This window comes from Hesperophylax consimilis, chromosome 1 (genome assembly GCF_061612785.1).
Source record: "Hesperophylax consimilis isolate HC1 chromosome 1, BYU_Hcon_1.0, whole genome shotgun sequence".
Lineage (NCBI taxonomy): Eukaryota > Metazoa > Arthropoda > Insecta > Trichoptera > Limnephilidae > Hesperophylax > Hesperophylax consimilis.
In genome coordinates, this window is record NC_142836.1 from 41,143,176 (window position 1) to 41,170,103 (window position 26,928).

Here is a 26,928-nt window from a genome sequence, read left to right on the forward strand (position 1 = left end):
GCATTTTGCACATCTCTGGTTTAGAGATACATCATGTTATATCGGTATTTATATTTAAATTACCACAAAATCTTAACACACACAAAATTCCACAACCACCTCTACTTGGCTAGAATATTCTTTTGGAGTGAAAAACCATTTAAAAAATTTGGAGATTCAATCAATTTTATACCACATTGATTACAAATAATTTCAAGAGTTTGTCTTGCAAGATGGCTGCCAGACGATTTCCTCTCACCCTAGATTTGACTTCAATATAATTCATACAAAATCGAACTAATGCCCCGTTCAGAAAGAGCAATTTTAGTTGAGCGATTTTAGTTGAACGACTTTTATTGAACAAGAATTCGTTCAGACGTTTCAGTTTAACTCGAACCGATATTTTTAATCAATAGGGTCTCAAGGCAAGTTAACGCTGCATGCGTCCCTATTATTTCGAAACTTATACGGAACGAACTTGGCAATATGAAAAAGCACAAAAAACGTCGTATGTGGGCCAGAAAATGGATTATTATAAGGAGAAACGAATTGGGCGCTTCTAACACTGAGAGAGATGGCGTTAGAAGATACTGAAGGCTATCGAAAATCATTTGCGAATTTTGGAAGAACAATTTGATTTACTGTTATCTAAAATTCAAGAACAAATCCAAAAATTGGACACAGTTATGCGCGCGGCTCTTCTGGCAAAAACTAAGTTACAAATTACGCTGAGATACCTGGCAACGGGGAATACTTTTACAAGTCTGGCTTATATGTACAGAGTTCCAAAAGAAGTGTTCGTTGCAATAGTTGAAGCCCTAAATTTTGTTATAAAGTTAAAAAATAATTATTTTAATTTTTTAAATTTATATTTTTTGAAACATTCAGAGACGTGCTATTTAATAATAATAACTAATAAGTTATAGTAACATTTCAAAAATAATATTATTAATTGCAGTGTCACGGGCATTCCTATTTTTGTAAATTTCTTGCTTCTGATCCCAAAGACAGGGATGGCTTTGGTAAAGATCCATAAACCTAAACATCATATCATCCGACCACACATTTTTTTATTGAAGTATATGCCATGATGGTAGGACCTAGGTACTCAACGTTAGACAACCTGTTAGGGACCCAACTAAAAATCGCAAGCGACTTTGATATGTCCCTAGGTATATACATGACTTGAATTCACAGAAAGACCAAAGCGAACACGTGCTCCAGCATTTGTCTCTGTGATTTTACACGCAGATCGAGGCGGCAGTTCGAATTATTAGACCTTAAGTATTTACTGAACAGTTTCACCGGTCCCGCAATAAAAAAATAGAAAGCCAACTTGGAAATACACCCATTAGTCGGCAGATTTAGCTCAAGACCCTCATCAAGTCGTAATCCGAAATGGGTGTATTGTTAAACCAGCGACCCGGCAATAAAAACCTTCGCCCAAGGCTAGGCTATATTGTAATTGTTTGAAAGCTTTGTACAAATGTCATTTTAGCATCTTTTAAAATAATAATAACGACTACGGTGAGAATGTCGATGCCAGCGCCACGGACTCAAGCAACGTACCGAAGTGGTGTAAAGCGGAACCACTTTAGTTACAGCACCCCACGACAGGCGCGCTACGGTCGCTGGATTGCGCAGCTGAAGACAGTCCCGACCAAAAACAGTCAACAATGAGTCAAGAGTACCCAGTCAGAGAGTGATCATCTCGCCCGCCCCTTGGGGCGGTCGCCGAGGAAGCTGCCCTCTCGGCAGTTCTCATCTCGCCTCAACAGCTGAAGACAGATTCCGCAACCAACAGTTGATTTTTTTTGGCACCCGACAGTCATCATCTCGGGAGTCATCAACCTGCTCTCCCTCTTGGAGCGGCGCCGAGGCAGCTGCCGACCAGGGAACTGCCCTAGCAGAAGTTACCGTCTCGCCTCCGCCGAGAAACTTCCTGCTCTCCCCCTTTGGAGCGGCACCGAGGCTCTTCCGACCAGGGAGCTGCCCTAGCAAAAGTTACCGTCTCGCCTCCGCCGAGAAACTTCCTGCTCTCCCCCTTGGAGCGGTGCCGAGGATTTTCCTACCCAGAAGCTGCCCACTCAGAATTCGCTGCCTGCCGACTCCGCCCTTCGGAGCCTTGGCCCAGGTTGAACAACTTCCGCCCTTCGGATCCAACCCAAGTTGCCGCTTGTGTTGTCGGTGATAAGTGCGAACGTGGAGATCCGTGATTCCAGAATCATCGTAAAGGGAAGTGTCTGCACAATTTTTGCATAATTATCTCGTAACGTGACCCAACTTTTAAGACAGTGAATGAAGATAATTTAGGATTAAGAAAAAGGACAATTAGTTTTAAGAATTAATTTTAAGAACTATCATTAAGCCTAGATTAAGACTAACCCTTCTTTATACATTTTATTAAATAAATTTTAAGAGTGTTTTGTAACTAAGTAATTTCTTTTTTTACTCGTTCCTCCTTTTCTTTTACATGAATAATATTAATTATTAACTTCCCTTAAGTAGAGTTATAACAACTTGAAACGTATGTTCACACGTTTCAATTCGGCGGGAAAATCGAACGATGACTTAATAACTTTCGTCGCTTAACTAAAAACATGATCAATCAAGGGTGTTCACACTTGTCATTAGCTTTCAAGCGTCATTCAATACAAAATCGCCCGGTCTGAGAGGGTTTTAACAAGAGTGGTTTATTTATGGTTATAACGCTCTGTTCGGACCTTAAGATTGGGTTTTTTTTCCCTAAAGCAGGGTTTTTATTTTATTTGTGGAATATGGCATCACTTTGTTGTTGTAATTATTTGACAGCTGGCGCAAGCTGGCGTTCGCAATCTATGCGCCATCATGGCGCCATCTGTTGATAGTTTGATTTTGAGCGGTTTATTGGGTTTATTTATAGTTTGATCAGATCATTGAAACCACCGTCGTGGTATATCTATGCCACCGTACGAGGATTGTTGTTCATATTATTATATTGATGATAGAATTGATACATGAGTCAAATTTATATCCAAATAATTTTATTAAAATTGACCGAAAATGGTTCTGTGTAAGTTCTTTCTCCAAGGTTGCTGTCGGTATGGTGATAGCTGTAGATTTGAGCATTCGTACTCCCAGAAATACTCTTATCATGGTAAGTTCCTAAGCGAATTAAAACATTATCTGACTTATTATTTTCAAATTTAATTGTTTGACTTATTAATATTCCACCCTCATTACTGTTTGTGTTAGAAAACATGGTAAATATTATGAAAATTTAATGCAACCCTGTTGTCTCTGGTTTCTAGCCCCACAAGCGCAGCAGCAGACATATCAACCTCCCCAACAAGTATCCAACAACAATACGAATCACATAACTGCTGAGCAATTGATAAACTTAGTAGTTCCTGAAGTCAGTGTCGCCCTTAAAAGCAAGCAATGGCTCTTGTCTTGCTACGGGCCTTTTAAAAATAAACTGAACTTTCCTGGCTTCAGTGACATATCTCCTGAGGAACTGAGACTTTCTGCCTATGAAGCTCAGACTAATGGAACATTACCTGATAATGTAAGGGTTTTTATTTTATCATGTTTTTGCAAAATGTTAATTAATTTGTTGGTAATTGGTTTCTGTCATAGGCAACTCCCTCATGGGTCGGTAAGGAATCGATAATAAACCAGATTAAGATGAAAGAATGTGTGACACCGAGAAAGATTCGTTACATAGGTATATCTGTACTGGCGCCAGTACACGGGTAGGTAAGACGCGGGAGCGGTGTTGCGTACTTACAGTATACAGGCAAGCGGCATGTGGTTTCAGTAGCCTCTCAATATTATCGAGTCTGCCGGATATATAACCATAATTTTTTTTTTAAATTGGTAGGTAATTTGTATTTTATTTATAAAATACAAATTGTATTTTTGTATAATTTTCTTTCAACTTTGGTAATAAATGTTAAGATTTATGACAAAAAGTGGTTCATTTTCATGCGTAAAAAATAATAACAAATAATTATAAGGGTCCTGGGTTCGAGTCCTAGATGTGACCGTATCCTTTTCTGATTTTTCTGTTTCAGATTTTCGTTTAGAAATCGCTAATATTGTCTTCAATAATTAAATATTACAATTTGAGGTTTTACTCAATAAAGTTATTCCGAAAAATAAATTATTATTATTAATAACATTTCTTTTAGTTATAAAATGCTTTTATAACTAAAAGAAATGTTTATTTTTTTAAATATTAAATCTATTACTTGGGCACATTAATAATATCACAAAAGCATTGTGAATAAATTTGAAATTCCAGCCTCGTCGTTACTTGACTCATGCAACGAGATGCTAAATGCGGGATGGTAAAAAGTAATCTGCAATACCGACAGTTTATTGGCACAAATAGACCTGTGTGCGAGTCCATGCAGCGAAACCCCGCGCAACATTACACACATTTTATTGGATGCGGACATTGTCGATTTTATACCGACCTGTGATGAGGCCATCATCTCTAAATAGTATAAAATAAAGTCAATATCCGTGTCTGTCTGTTTGTGTGCTTAGTTCTTCTAAACTTTGCAACGGATTTTGATACGGTTTTCACTATCATTTAGAGAATTTCTTCTGGAAGGTTTATATATATAATACATGTTTATTATATAAATAAAAAGTAGAGATAAGTAGACATGTTGTAATCAAGTTGTTAAAAATTATTTTCAAGTGCTTACCTTACTAAGGACGGGTTGTTTCGGAGAATTTGAACAATTCATCAAATTTCAACATTCATTTTCGGGTTCTGTGAAAGACTTATTCAAGTTCTGTTTTTATATCATTGTAGGCTAGTTGCTTGACAAAACTGAAATAAAAACAGAACTTAAAAAAATCTTTCACAGAACTTGAAAATGAACGTTGAAATTTGATGAATTGTTCAGATTCTCCGAAACAACCCGTCCTAACGCTCACTAAACCTTGTGAGATACATCAAAATAAAATATCTCCTAAGGATAGCTCCCAGCAACTCCGGCTACACGTCAGCTAGCACTACGTAATGTAAAGGGATTTAAGAAAACTTTTTTTTTAAACAAAGATGAATATATTTTACTTATTGTGCTTTCAAAGATATTAGAATATCTTCAAAATACAATAGTGTTAGTATCCCCAACTTCTAACATCCTTTTATATACATATTGTTTTCTGTCAGAACAGGGATAACTTATTTGAAGACCTCTACCCACTTATTTTATAAACTTTTATTTTTATTAATAATGTATGTAATTTATGATCTTTTCTAGTTAAACCAACTCAGAATGATTCAGCAAAATGTAATGAAGAATTTTCAAGCCTTGCTGAAACCCTCCAGCAGAATTATCAACACCATTCAGAGCCTTTATAAAGGAGAACCTACCGCGGACCCTTTCGATACTCCGAGTTACGGAAACTTCATGAGCAGCATCAATACGTCTCAAAACCCTGACAATTTATTTAGGAGTGCCGTACAAGGAACGGATATCAGCAGCGGTGGAAATATTTTGAACACTACGCAAACTGCTTTTCCAACTTCTCCAGAAAGCGCATTTGGTACAACTTCGACGAATGCATTTGCTAACAATCTCTTTGCTGCCGCTGCCCAGGCAGGGGCAGCTCAAAACACCAATAATGCATTTGCAGTCAGTCAAAACAATGATCCTTTCCAACAAGGATCACCTCAAAAAAATATTTTCAGTACAAATGACGGTAGTAGTGGGATGTTTGGAGTGCCTTCAAATCCTAGTAATTTTGGTTTTAGTCAGCCCGCAGCCCCGGAAGTGTCCCCCGCTAACCTTTTTGCCGCCGCTAATGCTGGTTTGAGCCAGAACAATGGCTCTGTCCAGGGGAACTTGTTTGTAAACTCCGCTATGGCTGTAGCTAAAACCCAGCAAAATCCATTTGAAATGCCACCGACAAATGCACCCAACATATTTGAAATGAATAAATTAGTCGAGCCAACTTTTGGAAGACAAGTCGCTGCTCAAGGTGATAATGAAGCAGTTTATTCTAAGCTAGAAAACTTATTGGCAGATGAATTGGCATCATTTAATAATAAAACTTTTCAACATGGTTTCATTCCAGAAATAGCACCACCATTTTCATTATGCATATAATTTCTCACCAATGAGAAAATAAAATTAATATCTTGGAATATTTTTGTTTTATTACAATGTATTTATTATATTTAGTAACCATTTCAAGAATTGCAATTGACTGAAAAAGATGCAAGCGCTACTTTATTGTAACTTTAGTTTTATGCCTAATTTGATATTCATGGGAAATGTTGCTGTTTTGTAGAAAATATTAAATAATTCTCTTATTGACCGCCTTGCAATAGATTTAATTTCATTTTCCTAATAGAGTCGCACAAACTAAAACTATCTTTCACTGCAACAATAATGTCAATTTGTTTATAAACTCCTTTATACCGCGCATACACAGCTTAGTTAACCAATATGCAGAAGTAGCAGATTAACTTAACCTAACTTTTTGTTGTTTTTTTTTTGTTGAATACATGAACTATTTTTTTATGTTACCTAAAAAGAAATTTTACAGAAATGAAAACGTTATATTACCAAACATTTAATAATCTTGTTTCTTTGCCAATATAAAATTTATTTCTCCAATGTCTGAAAATTCCAGATAACGTTGATTTAATATCATACAAACTAACGTATCTTATATACAAAATATTGAGCAAGTAATATTTCATGCATATTTAATTTCAAACAAAAGGTATACCTATCTCTATATTGTTTTATTTAATTCGTAAAAAAAACTATTTATGCTATTTTTTTCAAAATTAAATAATATTTATGTAAAATAAGAGTCCATCATGCTGCCTATAAGTCAAAACATATTTGTAAAAATGGGAAAGATTATTTTTAACAATTTTTTTAAGACCAACATTTTCAAGCATATTCATAAAAAGCTGTATGCTGCAATATCAATAAATTCGAAATACGCCTTTTTGAAAGAATGACAACATTATATCCGTTACCACCGGGAATCATCTCTTTTCCTAAGATGCAAAGATACCATTTGTAAGTAAGGACTCAAAATGCTTAAAAAAAAATTATAATGCCCATTTTCTGTCACACCATTTGCATTTGTGCAATATAATCACTAGGTGAATATATGAGAGGCTTGAAATAATGTTGGATTGATATTTTCGGCTTCCATCACTATATGTATTTACTCAGGGATTAAAGCACTTACCAGAACACGATTTCTATTATTGTAAATGCAACCATCTGAAATCAGAATTACCTCCTTGACATTTTGTGGCGAATTCTGCAAACGATCACAATGCAGCTGGTGAATTCGTTAGCTATGACTTCTCAGCAGGGCCGTTCCAGTGCAGGGGCAATTGGAGCAATCCGCTCTGGGCGCCGACATGTCAAGGCGCTGATAATACCTAACATCTAATACATCACCCTTGAGGTTTTTTCGAGCACCAGGCGCCATTTGGCTTAGGGCCTGCCCTGCTCCTCATTCTGCTTTGAACCATGTATAAAGCGTTGCATCGGTTACCCCCAGCGCTACTGAATAAGAAAAACAAAAGTCCCATATTATTCTTGAGGTTGTCTACAGCATTGTTTCCTGCACAACGTTTGTGTAGACAAAAGCCCCTGAATATAGGTTTTTGTGGCTATGAATTTAGTGAAATTTATGTGAACATGTTTAGCTTCTCTTCCTCCGTCAGTACCTTGCTCAGATAAGAATGATTAGTTTTTCGTTTGGTAGCTTTGTGCTCACACCTATTTCCCAATGTTCTTCTTGGCTTTGATTCAGATTGAAGAAAAATATACTTGGAAAGTGATCATTGAGCCAGATAAGGGTGGGGACCTCTGCGCTGCGTGATGCTGCTAGGCACGATACGAAGCGTCGCGTGGCCCCATAAAAAAATTGACATTCAGACGGCCCACCACCACAACTAATTGCCGACCTCTGTTCTAAAGGATGAAATAGAAATAAAATGTTAAGTGAAACATAAGACGTATTATACATTCATTTAGTGACAGGCTGCATATTTTTCTGCTCCCAATTTAAGTGCTCCGCAAAGTGTTTATTTTTGGCAAAAACAAACAGTGAAGCTGATGATTAAATTAAACAAAGTGCGCACTATCGATTGGAATAAAAAATAATAATCAATTAGTAACATATCTTCTACAAACCACATTTGAAAATAAATAAATATTTTAAACATTCTGAAACTGTCAAACTGGTGACAACAATATTTGTACAGTACTACTGGTTGTAAAAGTGTAAAGTGGAGTAAGTTTGTGAAAAAATAAATATGGCCAATCTACACAAATTCATGGAAGAAGCAAAGGAGGTAGTTAGTGAACTACTTCTCGCAGTGCAAGATTCCAGTAAAAAGTTCAGTAAAGACCAACAAATTATTGTGACAAATAAAGCCACAAACATTTTATCATTATTAGGGCACCTGGCAATTGAAATGTCGGAAGATAAAAATAAAATAGAAATCGCGAACAGAGAAAAAACATATGATTACCCTCAAAATAAACAAAAAAATACAAAAAATAAATATTGTCTAATGATTAGTCCTAAAACAAACAGTGACTCTTCTGACTCGATTCTAAAAAAAATACAAAAACATATTAAAACTAGTAAACTGGGAATATGTATTGAAGGCATCAAAAAAATATCCCGAAACAGAATCATCATCGAGTGTTTAAAAAAAGAAGATGTGAAGAAATTACAAATGGAGATCTCAAAAGTAATAAATGATGTCGATACTAAGGAATTAACAAAAAAAAAACCTACTTTAATTTTCAAGGGAATATTTAATGATTATGATAAAGAAGATTTCACTTGTGACATCATCGAACAAAATGAAGAAATTAAAATTATGTCGGAAAATAAGGAACATAAACCTGTGTTCAACGTCAAGAAAATAATTAAAAATAAATTTAATGATACATCTAACTATGTGGTTGAAGTAGAGAGTGAAACCCGGAAAATACTCTTAAACAAAGATAAAATTAAAATCGGATACCAAAGAATCTTTGTTGAAGACGCAAATCCAGTAATGCAATGTTACCACTGTTTACGCTTCGGACACGGTGCTGCAAGATGTCTGCAGAGAGAGAAGGAAGAAAAGCCTGTTTGCAGTTACTGCGGTCTCGACCACACATACAGCGAATGCGGGAACAAGGACAAACAACCAAACTGCAGAAACTGTTGCACTCAAAATGAAAAATATAAAATGACATTTCCAGTTAATCATAGGGCAAATGACAAAAACAACTGTAAGGTATATAAAAAAATGCTCGCAATTGCTGAACAAAATATTGAATATTAATTTTTACTTATCAAAAAAAATGCAACAATATATTTTAAATAAGAATCTTTTGTTATATTGTAGTATTTTGATAATTAATGAAGATAATCAATTTTATTTACATGCGTATGTGATATGTAAGTTTTCTTCTATTAAGATGCTTGTTAATATTAAATTAACACATCAAAAGTTTCACACTTTTCTTTACCAGATACAGAATATTAAAATACATTTTATAATCATTGTTTATAGGCCTACACTATTTAAATACGTTCTATACACCTACTCTACATATACTATTATGTCCATTGCCTTGCATCTAAATTATCTGTTAATAAATACTGTATTTCAACTTTTTACTTTTATACGGAATGTTATAAGTGTAATATTTTATTATATTTTAAATAAAGAGTATAATAGTTTATATACACCGCAATACCAATATTCCCATTTATCTGCACTACTGTTTCAATACTTGTTTTAGCGGCGTAAACTCACGCACACTATCTTACTTACAAATCGTTACCAAATGGAGAATGAAACAAATAAATTATTGTTATCCATTAATTATCATGTTATCAATTAATTATCAATTATCAATTAGTTATCAATTAAAATACAATGAACGAAACAAATATATTTCATGTAGAAAATGTACAGTATGTATTTACTGGTGCAAATTATTAAACCTACCTTATACTGAACAATACTATAATCTAACCATGAATGTTTTGGAAATATTTTATTTAAATCATTATGTCTTTTAGTTTCATAGATGATGACAATGATATTAATTTTTGTAAAGTAAATAACCTGCGTGAATGGTTTCAAAAGCAAGATTCAAGGAAATGTGATACAAGTAAACTTAATTTTGTTCAACTAAACATTAGGTCAATATGTAAATATTTCGACCTATTTCATGTTTATTTTAAAGACTGTTTAAATCACGTTGACGTACTCATGCTTTGCGAAACGGCAATTCGTTCGGAACTTGTTAATCTTTATGATATTCCCGGATACAATTCGTATCACTATTGTAGAAAACAAAAATCCGGTGGAGGCATCTTGTTATATATAAAGAATAACCTTTCCTTTTCGCAAATATTTCTGGACACCAAATTTTTTGAGAACGTTTTTGGAATATTGACACTTCCAAATAAGAGCACTTTAAATGTCTTAGCAATATACCGACCTCCGAATCTAAATAAGCTATCATTTTTGTCAGAAATATCCTCTGTGTTTGAAAACAATATTAAATCAAATGAAAGTTGTAGCGCGCGGAATATTACTGCCAATACACCATCTCTCTCTCCCCATATGGCATTGTCCCTGTCTTGCTGCACGCAGGCGACGAGATGCGCAGAACGCTCTCTACGCATCCCCCCCCACGCGGCCGACCATCCCCTACGCTGCTGACACAGAATGAAGCCCTTAAAAAGCAGCAACTCACCCTTACACAGTACAGTTCTTCTGTCTGCTCGCTTTGGCTAGTACCCTCCCTCAGCTGGCTACCCGTGCCCCGCACGGCCCTCTGAGGACAGCTATCTACTACCATTGCTAAGCACAGCACAGTTCTCCTGTCTGCTCGCCTTGGCTAGTACCCTCCCTCAGCTGGCTACCCGTGCCCCGCACGGCCCTCTGAGGACAGCTATCTACTACCATTGCTAAGCAACCGACTTGAAGACTACTAGACTCGCTAAAGGCGCGCTCCTCTTCTTGGCTACCTGTGCTGCGCACAGCCCTTGAGAGACAGTAATCCGCCCCAAGCAAACCTAGGCTAGTCCCGAACAGTTGTGCCGCGACTCGATTCTATTTTGTTGTTCCCAATTACTATCCCGCGAGGACCCTATATAAATCCTTGCCTAGTCGATAAATGTTATTTTCAAAGTGTATTCGTGTAAATTGTAAACTGTGACTATTTTGCCATTGTAATCTGTGTAACCTAAACAATAAACTGTGTTTTAAGCCACCAAAAGTCTTATAAAGTGTAATATTTTTCGGCGACATAAATTTAAATTTATTAAACAAAAATGATCCTATCATAATAAATTATGAAAATATTCTTACAAATAACTATTTGAAAAAATGTATAAATGGCGTCACTAGGGAAGTAATTGTTAAACAGAAAATAAATAGTTCATGTATCGATCATTTCTACGTGCGAATAAGCGGTAAACTGCCCGCTGGATTAACCAGTACAATCTTCGCATGTGTATGTGACTATAACATTGCCGATCACAACACAACAGCTATAAGTATACGCTATAACTCGGTAGATAATTTAAACTCAAATGATTATAATAAAGTTAAAATTCTTTCGCAAAAACTGGTTGATAAACATATTTGTAATTATGATTGGAAATCGCTTCTAAAGGAAACCGAATGTTCTGTTATTTATTTGAAAATTAAAAATTATTTTGATGACTTGTATAAAAAAAGCACAATTGAAATAAGCAAAAAATCAAAAAACCGACCGCATGCCATAAATGAATGGATATCTACTGATGCACTTTATAAAATTAAAAAAAGAGATTTTTTATACAAACGTTGGAGAAATGCTCCAACGAACAAATACTATGAAAAAGAATATAAGTGTTTTCGAAATATTTTAAATAAATTGTTAATAAAATTAAAAACCTCATACTATAATGATAAATTCAAAAATATATTTCAAGACTCAAAAAAAACATGGGACGAATGTAATCAAATTTTAGGAAAGAAATGTAAAAATGATTGTGACCAAGTTGCATCCAAATATTTGATGAAAGATCGGACCGAAGAAAGCGTAACAAATGACTTTGTTGATTATTTCTCTGACAATGTTTGCAATATGTTACATAAATGTAATCACAGGACAACTGGGTTTGAACCAGAGGAGATGCCTCAAAGCATGTACCTACCTAGGGCTAAAATTGCTGATATAGAAAACATTGTGAAGCAACTTAAAAGCTCTTCTCCTGGAATCGATAATATCAGAATGAGCGATATTAAAAAACATATACATATTAACATTAGGTCCAATTATAACCCATTTTGTAAACAGAATCTTATTTGAAGCAAAAATTCCAGATGATTTAAAATGTAGTATTATCAGACCCATTTATAAAGGAGGTGATCACACCATTTTGGGTAATTATAGACCAATCAGTATTTTGCCATCACTCGAAAAAATTCTTGAAAAATACATTCAAATTAAATTAATAAAATATTTGGAAGATTTTTCTATTATTGATACTAACCAATATGGATTCCAAAAAAAAAGGGCACTGAAGTGCTACTTCAAAAGTTTGCCAGCTTGATAAATAATAATTTAAATAATAAACATCATGTATTAGTCTTATTTATAGATTATTCCAAGGCATTTGACACTATTAACCATAAAAAATTGTTGAAAATACTAGAAATCATAGGAATAAGAGGGAAACTTCTAAAGCTATTTGAAAATTATTTGAACAACAGGTGCATGCAAATAAAGCTTTTGAACACTTTAAGTAAAAAAAGAAAAATCTTAGCAGGTGTTCCTCAAGGTTCCATATTAGGTCCTATTTTATATATAATTTATGTATCTTTTATTAAATTTATTTTTAAACATGTATAACACTTTGTGTACGCGGATGATACTGCATTGGTGTTTTCTTGCAGTGATTTGCAATTATGTATTGAACTTTTACAAAAAGATTACATTGAACTTTTAAAATGGTCTCACGACTCTGGCCTAATCATAAATGCAAAAAAAACTAAATTGATACACATTAGATCACCCAATGCCAAGGTAAATACTATTATACCCGAAATTAAAACACACAATTCAGATTGCCTACATGTTGGTATCCCTGCGTTGTGTACATGTGAAAATATTGAACTGGTTAAAAAATATGTTTATTTAGGTGTTATTATTGATTGTTTTTTCAAATGGGATTTACAGATAAATAAAGTCTGTGAACGACTGAGATCTATTATTAGTAGATTATTTATATAAATTAAAATTTTATGTTCCAATATGCACACTTCGAATAATTTATTTATCACTAGCTGAATCTATCATAAGGTATGGAATTACAGCTTGGGGATTTTCCTCTAAAACAAATATAAATCATGTTCAAGCAGTTCAAAATTCTCTTGTTAAATTATTAGCTCATAAAAGTTTATATGAACAAAGGCATAATGTTCCACACCTTTATCAAAATCTGAAAATCCTCTCGGTAAGAGCAATTATGTGGTATAAAATAATTTTTCAGCACATACATAGCCCTATGTACATAAATAGACTGGAACACACTTACAATACTCGATTTACATTAAATGAAGGACTAATCGTACCAAAGCATGTAAACAAATATGGAAAAAGAACGCTAGACTACATGATACCAAATTGTTTAAATATGTTACCTGCAGAAATCAAAAAATGTACAAATATAAAAAGAAATTTTTTGTTGAAAAATTGGCTAGCTGAAAGAAATAGTTTGTACTAGACTCTAATACAAACTATTTCTAACTGCATACGCTTTAATTGTTTTTTGTTTTTATTTTTATTGTATTACACCTCTCATGATATGAATGTATACATTTGATATAATCTGTTTAAGTTAAAAGCACCCAATGACAAACTACTTTAAAGTAGTTTATTGGGACTTTTTGATTTTTGTATATTATTTTTGATATTTAATAAAAAAAAATAAAAAAAAATATATATATATATTTTTTATGATATTTTTATTATTTCTTGTTTTTACAAATTAGAAAAATAATCGAATTTGTTTATAGAGTCAACATATTAATTAATTGTCTTATTTATTCATTAACAGTCATTAGAAGACTCAAAATCTTCGAAAGCTTTTAATAATGTACTGTGGTGGGGGCACATGTGGGGGCATCATAATTTTTTTTTAAATGTTACATAATTTACAGAAAATATATAAATAAGATAAATAAATAATAATAATAATTAAATCTATCCCAAATTAATAAAATTAATTAATCAAAAACAGCACAGTTTTATCAAAGGAAGATCCACCGCAACTAACTTAACGGTATTTCAAAACTTCATTTTTTTATTTTTATTGTTTATTGTTGATACATTATTTTACAATATTTAATATTTTAATTCAGTAATGTTGGCCTCACTGGGTAAAATGTTGGCATTTATAGTAATGTTGGCCTCACTCAACATTATACAATCATTTTAATTTTTTATATATTCAATAATATTGTTATTGGGTTTATAAAAACAGTTTATTTTTAAACAAGTTCTGCTGTGTAATTATTTAATTATTTATGAGTCATCGTTTGGGAATAACTAACATTAAGACATTCAGTCAAATTTAAACATTACACTAATTGGGGAAACTTTAATAATTTCTAATATTTTACTCAAAAATCAATTAAGAAATCAGTAATTGAAATTAAAATACCTACCTAGAAATAATATAAATGTATCGTCTGTAAGTGGGCTACCCACAGTTTGATAATGCCTTCAGAGGGCGAAACAGCTGTCACGCGTAATAATAATTACACAGCAGAACTTGTTTAAAAATAAACTGTTTTTATAAACCCAATAACAATATTATTGAATATATAAAAAATTAAAATTAAAATGGAGTTCTACAAATTAAACTTAATAACAATAAAAAAATTATACAATCATTTGCAGAAAATAAACAAGTCGACTGTATATATACAGACTTTTCGAAGGCATTCGACAAAGTATCCCATAAACTACCAATCCAAAAACTATTTGCTCTAGGAATAAGGGATAACATGCTAAAATGGTTTAGTAGTTATTTGTCAAATCGTAAACTGTTCGTTAAAATAAAATCTTGGATGTCGAAAGCTTTCCGGGCTACCAGTGGCCTACCGCTAGGTAGTCACCTTGGCCCGGTTTTGTTCCTCATTTTCATCAATGATATAACCAATTGCTTCAACGATGTCGAGGTATTGCTCTTTGCAGATGACATCAAACTATACAAGAAAATAACTGATATAAATCATTGCCATATACTACAGTCAAATATTAGTAAGTTTACAGATTGGTGCGTTCAAAATAATTTATTTTTAAATGTAGTAAAGTGCAAAACCTTGACTTTCTTCAGAAACAAAAATCCTGTTTTATTCGAATATTCCATCAATAACATAGCTTTAGAAAGAGCACGGAAATGAGAGATCTTGGAATTATTTTGGACGAAAAACTAAGTTTCACCAATCATATCCATCAAATTGTGAACAAAGGTATGAAAACACTAGGCTTCGTATTAAGAACAACTAAAAACTTTAATTCTTTACAAGCCATTAAACTATGATATGTATCTCTAGTAAGAAGTCTAATTGAATATAACTCAGTAGTTTGGTCTCCATCTTACAAAATTCACATTAACAACATTGAGGGAATACAAAAAAAAATTCTACGTTTTATAAATTTTAAATTAAATATCCCTGTCGAAGACTTAAAATATTTACTGAACAGTTTCACCGGTCCCGCAATAAAAAAATAGAAAGCCAACTTGGAAATACACCCATTAGTCGGCAGATTTAGCTCAAGACCCTCATCAAGTCGTAATCCGAAATGGGTGTATTGTTAAACCAGCGACCCGGCAATAAAAACCTTCGCCCAAGGCTAGGCTATATTGTAATTGTTTGAAAGCTTTGTACAAATGTCATTTTAGCATCTTTTAAAATAATAATAACGACTACGGTGAGAATGTCGATGCCAGCGCCACGGACTCAAGCAACGTACCGAAGTGGTGTAAAGCGGAACCACTTTAGTTACAGCACCCCACGACAGGCGCGCTACGGTCGCTGGATTGCGCAGCTGAAGACAGTCCCGACCAAAAACAGTCAACAATGAGTCAAGAGTACCCAGTCAGAGAGTGATCATCTCGCCCGCCCCTTGGGGCGGTCGCCGAGGAAGCTGCCCTCTCGGCAGTTCTCATCTCGCCTCAACAGCTGAAGACAGATTCCGCAACCAACAGTTGATTTTTTTTGGCACCCGACAGTCATCATCTCGGGAGTCATCAACCTGCTCTCCCTCTTGGAGCGGCGCCGAGGCAGCTGCCGACCAGGGAACTGCCCTAGCAGAAGTTACCGTCTCGCCTCCGCCGAGAAACTTCCTGCTCTCCCCCTTTGGAGCGGCACCGAGGCTCTTCCGACCAGGGAGCTGCCCTAGCAAAAGTTACCGTCTCGCCTCCGCCGAGAAACTTCCTGCTCTCCCCCTTGGAGCGGTGCCGAGGATTTTCCTACCCAGAAGCTGCCCACTCAGAATTCGCTGCCTGCCGACTCCGCCCTTCGGAGCCTTGGCCCAGGTTGAACAACTTCCGCCCTTCGGATCCAACCCAAGTTGCCGCTTGTGTTGTCGGTGATAAGTGCGAACGTGGAGATCCGTGATTCCAGAATCATCGTAAAGGGAAGTGTCTGCACAATTTTTGCATAATTATCTCGTAACGTGACCCAACTTTTAAGACAGTGAATGAAGATAATTTAGGATTAAGAAAAAGGACAATTAGTTTTAAGAATTAATTTTAAGAACTATCATTAAGCCTAGATTAAGACTAACCCTTCTTTATACATTTTATTAAATAAATTTTAAGAGTGTTTTGTAACTAAGTAATTTCTTTTTTTACTCGTTCCTCCTTTTCTTTTACATGAATAATATTAATTATTAACTTCCCTTAAGTAGAGTTATAACAACTTGAAACGTATGTTCACACGTTTCAATTCGGCGGGAAAATCGAACGATGACTTAATAACTTTCGTCGCTTAACTAAAAACATGATCAATCAAGGGTGTTCACACTTGTCATTAGCTTTCAAGCGTCATTCAATACAAAATCGCCCGGTCTGAGAGGGTTTTAACAAGAGTGGTTTATTTATGGTTATAACGCTCTGTTCGGACCTTAAGATTGGGTTTTTTTTCCCTAAAGCAGGGTTTTTATTTTATTTGTGGAATATGGCATCACTTTGTTGTTGTAATTATTTGACAGCTGGCGCAAGCTGGCGTTCGCAATCTATGCGCCATCATGGCGCCATCTGTTGATAGTTTGATTTTGAGCGGTTTATTGGGTTTATTTATAGTTTGATCAGATCATTGAAACCACCGTCGTGGTATATCTATGCCACCGTACGAGGATTGTTGTTCATATTATTATATTGATGATAGAATTGATACATGAGTCAAATTTATATCCAAATAATTTTATTAAAATTGACCGAAAATGGTTCTGTGTAAGTTCTTTCTCCAAGGTTGCTGTCGGTATGGTGATAGCTGTAGATTTGAGCATTCGTACTCCCAGAAATACTCTTATCATGGTAAGTTCCTAAGCGAATTAAAACATTATCTGACTTATTATTTTCAAATTTAATTGTTTGACTTATTAATATTCCACCCTCATTACTGTTTGTGTTAGAAAACATGGTAAATATTATGAAAATTTAATGCAACCCTGTTGTCTCTGGTTTCTAGCCCCACAAGCGCAGCAGCAGACATATCAACCTCCCCAACAAGTATCCAACAACAATACGAATCACATAACTGCTGAGCAATTGATAAACTTAGTAGTTCCTGAAGTCAGTGTCGCCCTTAAAAGCAAGCAATGGCTCTTGTCTTGCTACGGGCCTTTTAAAAATAAACTGAACTTTCCTGGCTTCAGTGACATATCTCCTGAGGAACTGAGACTTTCTGCCTATGAAGCTCAGACTAATGGAACATTACCTGATAATGTAAGGGTTTTTATTTTATCATGTTTTTGCAAAATGTTAATTAATTTGTTGGTAATTGGTTTCTGTCATAGGCAACTCCCTCATGGGTCGGTAAGGAATCGATAATAAACCAGATTAAGATGAAAGAATGTGTGACACCGAGAAAGATTCGTTACATAGGTATATCTGTACTGGCGCCAGTACACGGGTAGGTAAGACGCGGGAGCGGTGTTGCGTACTTACAGTATACAGGCAAGCGGCATGTGGTTTCAGTAGCCTCGCAATATTATCGAGTCTGCCGGATATATAACCATAATTTTTTTTTTAAATTGGTAGGTAATTTGTATTTTATTTATAAAATACAAATTGTATTTTTGTATAATTTTCTTTCAACTTTGGTAATAAATGTTAAGATTTATGACAAAAAGTGGTTCATTTTCATGCGTAAAAAATAATAACAAATAATTATAAGGGTCCTGGGTTCGAGTCCTAGATGTGACCGTATCCTTTTCTGATTTTTCTGTTTCAGATTTTCGTTTAGAAATCGCTAATATTGTCTTCAATAATTAAATATTACAATTTGAGGTTTTACTCAATAAAGTTATTCCGAAAAATAAATTATTATTATTAATAACATTTCTTTTAGTTATAAAATGCTTTTATAACTAAAAGAAATGTTTATTTTTTTAAATATTAAATCTATTACTTGGGCACATTAATAATATCACAAAAGCATTGTGAATAAATTTGAAATTCCAGCCTCGTCGTTACTTGACTCATGCAACGAGATGCTAAATGCGGGATGGTAAAAAGTAATCTGCAATACCGACAGTTTATTGGCACAAATAGACCTGTGTGCGAGTCCATGCAGCGAAACCCCGCGCAACATTACACACATTTTATTGGATGCGGACATTGTCGATTTTATACCGACCTGTGATGAGGCCATCATCTCTAAATAGTATAAAATAAAGTCAATATCCGTGTCTGTCTGTTTGTGTGCTTAGTTCTTCTAAACTTTGCAACGGATTTTGATACGGTTTTCACTATCATTTAGAGAATTTCTTCTGGAAGGTTTATATATATAATACATGTTTATTATATAAATAAAAAGTAGAGATAAGTAGACATGTTGTAATCAAGTTGTTAAAAATTATTTTCAAGTGCTTACCTTACTAAGGACGGGTTGTTTCGGAGAATTTGAACAATTCATCAAATTTCAACATTCATTTTCGGGTTCTGTGAAAGACTTATTCAAGTTCTGTTTTTATATCATTGTAGGCTAGTTGCTTGACAAAACTGAAATAAAAACAGAACTTAAAAAAATCTTTCACAGAACTTGAAAATGAACGTTGAAATTTGATGAATTGTTCAGATTCTCCGAAACAACCCGTCCTAACGCTCACTAAACCTTGTGAGATACATCAAAATAAAATATCTCCTAAGGATAGCTCCCAGCAACTCCGGCTACACGTCAGCTAGCACTACGTAATGTAAAGGGATTTAAGAAAACTTTTTTTTTAAACAAAGATGAATATATTTTACTTATTGTGCTTTCAAAGATATTAGAATATCTTCAAAATACAATAGTGTTAGTATCCCCAACTTCTAACATCCTTTTATATACATATTGTTTTCTGTCAGAACAGGGATAACTTATTTGAAGACCTCTACCCACTTATTTTATAAACTTTTATTTTTATTAATAATGTATGTAATTTATGATCTTTTCTAGTTAAACCAACTCAGAATGATTCAGCAAAATGTAATGAAGAATTTTCAAGCCTTGCTGAAACCCTCCAGCAGAATTATCAACACCATTCAGAGCCTTTATAAAGGAGAACCTACCGCGGACCCTTTCGATACTCCGAGTTACGGAAACTTCATGAGCAGCATCAATACGTCTCAAAACCCTGACAATTTATTTAGGAGTGCCGTACAAGGAACGGATATCAGCAGCGGTGGAAATATTTTGAACACTACGCAAACTGCTTTTCCAACTTCTCCAGAAAGCGCATTTGGTACAACTTCGACGAATGCATTTGCTAACAATCTCTTTGCTGCCGCTGCCCAGGCAGGGGCAGCTCAAAACACCAATAATGCATTTGCAGTCAGTCAAAACAATGATCCTTTCCAACAAGGATCACCTCAAAAAAATATTTTCAGTACAAATGACGGTAGTAGTGGGATGTTTGGAGTGCCTTCAAATCCTAGTAATTTTGGTTTTAGTCAGCCCGCAGCCCCGGAAGTGTCCCCCGCTAACCTTTTTGCCGCCGCTAATGCTGGTTTGAGCCAGAACAATGGCTCTGTCCAGGGGAACTTGTTTGTAAACTCCGCTATGGCTGTAGCTAAAACCCAGCAAAATCCATTTGAAATGCCACCGACAAATGCACCCAACATATTTGAAATGAATAAATTAGTCGAGCCAACTTTTGGAAGACAAGTCGCTGCTCAAGGTGATAATGAAGCAGTTTATTCTAAGCTAGAAAACTTATTGGCAGATGAATTGGCATCATTTAATAATAAAACTTTTCAACATGGTTTCATTCCAGAAATAGCACCACCATTTTCATTATGCATATAATTTCTCACCAATGAGAAAATAAAATTAATATCTTGGAATATTTTTGTTTTATTACAATGTATTTATTATATTTAGTAACCATTTCAAGAATTGCAATTGACTGAAAAAGATGCAAGCGCTACTTTATTGTAACTTTAGTTTTATGCCTAATTTGATATTCATGGGAAATGTTGCTGTTTTGTAGAAAATATTAAATAATTCTCTTATTGACCGCCTTGCAATAGATTTAATTTCATTTTCCTAATAGAGTCGCACAAACTAAAACTATCTTTCACTGCAACAATAATGTCAATTTGTTTATAAACTCCTTTATACCGCGCATACACAGCTTAGTTAACCAATATGCAGAAGTAGCAGATTAACTTAACCTAACTTTTTGTTGTTTTTTTTTTGTTGAATACATGAACTATTTTTTTATGTTACCTAAAAAGAAATTTTACAGAAATGAAAACGTTATATTACCAAACATTTAATAATCTTGTTTCTTTGCCAATATAAAATTTATTTCTCCAATGTCTGAAAATTCCAGATAACGTTGATTTAATATCATACAAACTAACGTATCTTATATACAAAATATTGAGCAAGTAATATTTCATGCATATTTAATTTCAAACAAAAGGTATACCTATCTCTATATTGTTTTATTTAATTCGTAAAAAAAACTATTTATGCTATTTTTTTCAAAATTAAATAATATTTATGTAAAATAAGAGTCCATCATGCTGCCTATAAGTCAAAACATATTTGTAAAAATGGGAAAGATTATTTTTAACAATTTTTTTAAGACCAACATTTTCAAGCATATTCATAAAAAGCTGTATGCTGCAATATCAATAAATTCGAAATACGCCTTTTTGAAAGAATGACAACATTATATCCGTTACCACCGGGAATCATCTCTTTTCCTAAGATGCAAAGATACCATTTGTAAGTAAGGACTCAAAATGCTTAAAAAAAAATTATAATGCCCATTTTCTGTCACACCATTTGCATTTGTGCAATATAATCACTAGGTGAATATATGAGAGGCTTGAAATAATGTTGGATTGATATTTTCGGCTTCCATCACTATATGTATTTACTCAGGGATTAAAGCACTTACCAGAACACGATTTCTATTATTGTAAATGCAACCATCTGAAATCAGAATTACCTCCTTGACATTTTGTGGCGAATTCTGCAAACGATCACAATGCAGCTGGTGAATTCGTTAGCTATGACTTCTCAGCAGGGCCGTTCCAGTGCAGGGGCAATTGGAGCAATCCGCTCTGGGCGCCGACATGTCAAGGCGCTGATAATACCTAACATCTAATACATCACCCTTGAGGTTTTTTCGAGCACCAGGCGCCATTTGGCTTAGGGCCTGCCCTGCTCCTCATTCTGCTTTGAACCATGTATAAAGCGTTGCATCGGTTACCCCCAGCGCTACTGAATAAGAAAAACAAAAGTCCCATATTATTCTTGAGGTTGTCTACAGCATTGTTTCCTGCACAACGTTTGTGTAGACAAAAGCCCCTGAATATAGGTTTTTGTGGCTATGAATTTAGTGAAATTTATGTGAACATGTTTAGCTTCTCTTCCTCCGTCAGTACCTTGCTCAGATAAGAATGATTAGTTTTTCGTTTGGTAGCTTTGTGCTCACACCTATTTCCCAATGTTCTTCTTGGCTTTGATTCAGATTGAAGAAAAATATACTTGGAAAGTGATCATTGAGCCAGATAAGGGTGGGGACCTCTGCGCTGCGTGATGCTGCTAGGCACGATACGAAGCGTCGCGTGGCCCCATAAAAAAATTGACATTCAGACGGCCCACCACCACAACTAATTGCCGACCTCTGTTCTAAAGGATGAAATAGAAATAAAATGTTAAGTGAAACATAAGACGTATTATACATTCATTTAGTGACAGGCTGCATATTTTTCTGCTCCCAATTTAAGTGCTCCGCAAAGTGTTTATTTTTGGCAAAAACAAACAGTGAAGCTGATGATTAAATTAAACAAAGTGCGCACTATCGATTGGAATAAAAAATAATAATCAATTAGTAACATATCTTCTACAAACCACATTTGAAAATAAATAAATATTTTAAACATTCTGAAACTGTCAAACTGGTGACAACAATATTTGTACAGTACTACTGGTTGTAAAAGTGTAAAGTGGAGTAAGTTTGTGAAAAAATAAATATGGCCAATCTACACAAATTCATGGAAGAAGCAAAGGAGGTAGTTAGTGAACTACTTCTCGCAGTGCAAGATTCCAGTAAAAAGTTCAGTAAAGACCAACAAATTATTGTGACAAATAAAGCCACAAACATTTTATCATTATTAGGGCACCTGGCAATTGAAATGTCGGAAGATAAAAATAAAATAGAAATCGCGAACAGAGAAAAAACATATGATTACCCTCAAAATAAACAAAAAAATACAAAAAATAAATATTGTCTAATGATTAGTCCTAAAACAAACAGTGACTCTTCTGACTCGATTCTAAAAAAAATACAAAAACATATTAAAACTAGTAAACTGGGAATATGTATTGAAGGCATCAAAAAAATATCCCGAAACAGAATCATCATCGAGTGTTTAAAAAAAGAAGATGTGAAGAAATTACAAATGGAGATCTCAAAAGTAATAAATGATGTCGATACTAAGGAATTAACAAAAAAAAAACCTACTTTAATTTTCAAGGGAATATTTAATGATTATGATAAAGAAGATTTCACTTGTGACATCATCGAACAAAATGAAGAAATTAAAATTATGTCGGAAAATAAGGAACATAAACCTGTGTTCAACGTCAAGAAAATAATTAAAAATAAATTTAATGATACATCTAACTATGTGGTTGAAGTAGAGAGTGAAACCCGGAAAATACTCTTAAACAAAGATAAAATTAAAATCGGATACCAAAGAATCTTTGTTGAAGACGCAAATCCAGTAATGCAATGTTACCACTGTTTACGCTTCGGACACGGTGCTGCAAGATGTCTGCAGAGAGAGAAGGAAGAAAAGCCTGTTTGCAGTTACTGCGGTCTCGACCACACATACAGCGAATGCGGGAACAAGGACAAACAACCAAACTGCAGAAACTGTTGCACTCAAAATGAAAAATATAAAATGACATTTCCAGTTAATCATAGGGCAAATGACAAAAACAACTGTAAGGTATATAAAAAAATGCTCGCAATTGCTGAACAAAATATTGAATATTAATTTTTACTTATCAAAAAAAATGCAACAATATATTTTAAATAAGAATCTTTTGTTATATTGTAGTATTTTGATAATTAATGAAGATAATCAATTTTATTTACATGCGTATGTGATATGTAAGTTTTCTTCTATTAAGATGCTTGTTAATATTAAATTAACACATCAAAAGTTTCACACTTTTCTTTACCAGATACAGAATATTAAAATACATTTTATAATCATTGTTTATAGGCCTACACTATTTAAATACGTTCTATACACCTACTCTACATATACTATTATGTCCATTGCCTTGCATCTAAATTATCTGTTAATAAATACTGTATTTCAACTTTTTACTTTTATACGGAATGTTATAAGTGTAATATTTTATTATATTTTAAATAAAGAGTATAATAGTTTATATACACCGCAATACCAATATTCCCATTTATCTGCACTACTGTTTCAATACTTGTTTTAGCGGCGTAAACTCACGCACACTATCTTACTTACAAATCGTTACCAAATGGAGAATGAAACAAATAAATTATTGTTATCCATTAATTATCATGTTATCAATTAATTATCAATTATCAATTAGTTATCAATTAAAATACAATGAACGAAACAAATATATTTCATGTAGAAAATGTACAGTATGTATTTACTGGTGCAAATTATTAAACCTACCTTATACTGAACAATACTATAATCTAACCATGAATGTTTTGGAAATATTTTATTTAAATCATTATGTCTTTTAGTTTCATAGATGATGACAATGATATTAATTTTTGTAAAGTAAATAACCTGCGTGAATGGTTTCAAAAGCAAGATTCAAGGAAATGTGATACAAGTAAACTTAATTTTGTTCAACTAAACATTAGGTCAATATGTAAATATTTCGACCTATTTCATGTTTATTTTAAAGACTGTTTAAATCACGTTGACGTACTCATGCTTTGCGAAACGGCAATTCGTTCGGAACTTGTTAATCTTTATGATATTCCCGGATACAATTCGTATCACTATTGTAGAAAACAAAAATCCGGTGGAGGCATCTTGTTATATATAAAGAATAACCTTTCCTTTTCGCAAATATTTCTGGACACCAAATTTTTTGAGAACGTTTTTGGAATATTGACACTTCCAAATAAGAGCACTTTAAATGTCTTAGCAATATACCGACCTCCGAATCTAAATAAGCTATCATTTTTGTCAGAAATATCCTCTGTGTTTGAAAACAATATTAAATCAAATGAAAGTTGTAGCGCGCGGAATATTACTGCCAATACACCATCTCTCTCTCCCCATATGGCATTGTCCCTGTCTTGCTGCACGCAGGCGACGAGATGCGCAGAACGCTCTCTACGCATCCCCCCCCACGCGGCCGACCATCCCCTACGCTGCTGACACAGAATGAAGCCCTTAAAAAGCAGCAACTCACCCTTACACAGTACAGTTCTTCTGTCGGTACCCAGTGCTCGCATCCAGTGATAATTTTATTTCAAATTGCACAACAAACTTTCTAAATTAGCATCCAGTGTTAATATTATTTCAAATTGCACAACAAACTTTCTAAATTACCGTGACTACAAGTGATAAACTTTTAAACTTTTCAACATCATATTAAATTACCGTGATTTTTGCCCACCAACTGGGACTTTTGCACGCGTAATTTAATTTAATTTAAACTAAACTCAGTTTAACCACATCATAAATTACCGCGATTTTTGCCCGCAGCTCGGGATTTTTGCGCGCGTAATCAAATTTTCAATCAACATTACAAACTCAGTGGTCAAATTACATGTGACAAATCAGTGTATAAACTCAGAATTACCGCGATTTTGGCCCGCCATTCGGGATTTTTGCGCGCGTAATTCTAATCAATAGTCTCGCTCACACCGCCAAATTATAGCTCCGAACAATCAATCAGAATCTCAGTGAACACGCTTCCAAATCAATTCAGTGCATCAAAAACTCTTGTGATAGTGCTGCTTAACTTCAAACTCAGTGACAGTGTCTATGAACTTTTGTGAAACCTGACGTCCTGGATATCGACTCGGGATAGTTCCCGCTTGAAAGAAGAGTAGAGCTAACTGCCCCCAGCCGACCCAAGACGATCCACAAAATCAGTACTGATCACCACCCATCTCATCACCGCCACCTCACCACCTCATCACCACTACTCCTCACTTCGCCTTCTGTGAGTACACACTTTGATTTAAATAGTCTGGCAAATTAGAGTCTTAAACTCATTCATTAAATTCATTCATTCTTAAACTCACAATACTCTTCAATTTCACCCACTTCCAAAACTGAAAATCATAAATCCATACTTTTTCCCCCCATTACATACCCCAATTCAAAATGACAATAAACGAAGTATTAGCAAGTTTCCTAATGTGCACGATTAAATTAATGAATGACCGCGACCCATCGGAGTTATCCGATGATGAACTTAAAAAAGGTGGCAAAGCACTTTTCCGCTTGGCACATCAACTCTACAACCGCGATGATACCTCCGCCCCCCTCACCAACCCTCTCTCGCCCGAAGGAATCAACGACAGGTCAAATTCAGCGTCCCCCCCCTGTGACCAACCCTCCCCCGCCTCCTACGCCCTAATGGCTGCGTCCCCCCCCCGAACTCAACTTTCACTTACCTCCCCCACTAGTCCCGCCCCCAACGCTCCCCACCTGTCAAGCCTACCCCCTTCCCCAACGCAATCCGGTAGTGAAGATTCAGACTTAGGTACTGACTCTAGCGCAGACGAAATGCCCTGGGAGACGACCAGAAGCACCCGTAAACGGGGTCGTCGCACTACAGCCACCCCCCCCTCATACGGAACGGAAAAGCACAGCGTTCCTTATGCAGTAGAATCAACAACAGACACTCAACATACATTCCAAACGGGAATAAATAACATCCCCTATGCTGTCCCATCCACATCTTACGTAACATCACCACCATGCAAAAGACCCACACAAAACACAACAGTTCCCTCCCCCCCCACTCTTACAACCCTCCCCTCACCACCCCGCGCCCAACCCTCCCCCCAACCCTCCCCGCAACCAACCACTTCTCAATCCACAACAAATTCAACCCCTCACACCGCCCCCTCTACCCAGAACCAGACGCCTCAGTCAACTGTTTCCCACCCCCGCGTCCCTCCAATC

The 26,928-nt window shown here is 34.9% G+C and overlaps 2 protein-coding genes across 2 annotated transcripts; both read left to right on the forward strand.

Moving 5' to 3' along the window:
• Positions 1-2,636: 2,636 nt before the first annotated feature.
• LOC149426901 (uncharacterized) lies at positions 2,637-9,351 on the forward strand. The gene is made up of 3 exons (XM_089638998.1): positions 2,637-3,115; positions 3,270-3,526; positions 5,241-9,351. The coding sequence occupies exons 1-3, from the start codon at positions 3,022-3,024 to the stop codon at positions 6,087-6,089; spliced, it is 1,200 nt and encodes a 399-aa protein (XP_089495124.1). The 5' UTR covers positions 2,637-3,021; the 3' UTR covers positions 6,090-9,351.
• Positions 9,352-17,101: 7,750 nt separating this feature from the next.
• LOC149426902 (uncharacterized) lies at positions 17,102-23,816 on the forward strand. Its single transcript, XM_089639010.1, has 3 exons — positions 17,102-17,580; positions 17,735-17,991; positions 19,706-23,816. The coding sequence occupies exons 1-3, from the start codon at positions 17,487-17,489 to the stop codon at positions 20,552-20,554; spliced, it is 1,200 nt and encodes a 399-aa protein (XP_089495136.1). The 5' UTR covers positions 17,102-17,486; the 3' UTR covers positions 20,555-23,816.
• Positions 23,817-26,928: the final 3,112 nt, after the last annotated feature.

What these genes read in the sequence shown, in the direction of transcription:
- LOC149426902 (XM_089639010.1), top strand. Translation starts at nt 17,487, where the DNA reads ATGGTTCTGTGTAAGTTCTTTCTCCAAGGTTGCTGTCGGTATGGTGAT. An exon ending in CCAGAAATACTCTTATCATG is followed by an intron (nt 17,581 to 17,734) that starts GTAAGTTCCTAA and finishes TCTGGTTTCTAG; the next exon opens with CCCCACAAGCGCAGCAGCAG. An exon ending in ATGGAACATTACCTGATAAT is followed by an intron (nt 17,992 to 19,705) that starts GTAAGGGTTTTT and finishes GATCTTTTCTAG; the next exon opens with TTAAACCAACTCAGAATGAT.
- LOC149426901 (XM_089638998.1), top strand. Translation starts at nt 3,022, where the DNA reads ATGGTTCTGTGTAAGTTCTTTCTCCAAGGTTGCTGTCGGTATGGTGAT. An exon ending in CCAGAAATACTCTTATCATG is followed by an intron (nt 3,116 to 3,269) that starts GTAAGTTCCTAA and finishes TCTGGTTTCTAG; the next exon opens with CCCCACAAGCGCAGCAGCAG. An exon ending in ATGGAACATTACCTGATAAT is followed by an intron (nt 3,527 to 5,240) that starts GTAAGGGTTTTT and finishes GATCTTTTCTAG; the next exon opens with TTAAACCAACTCAGAATGAT.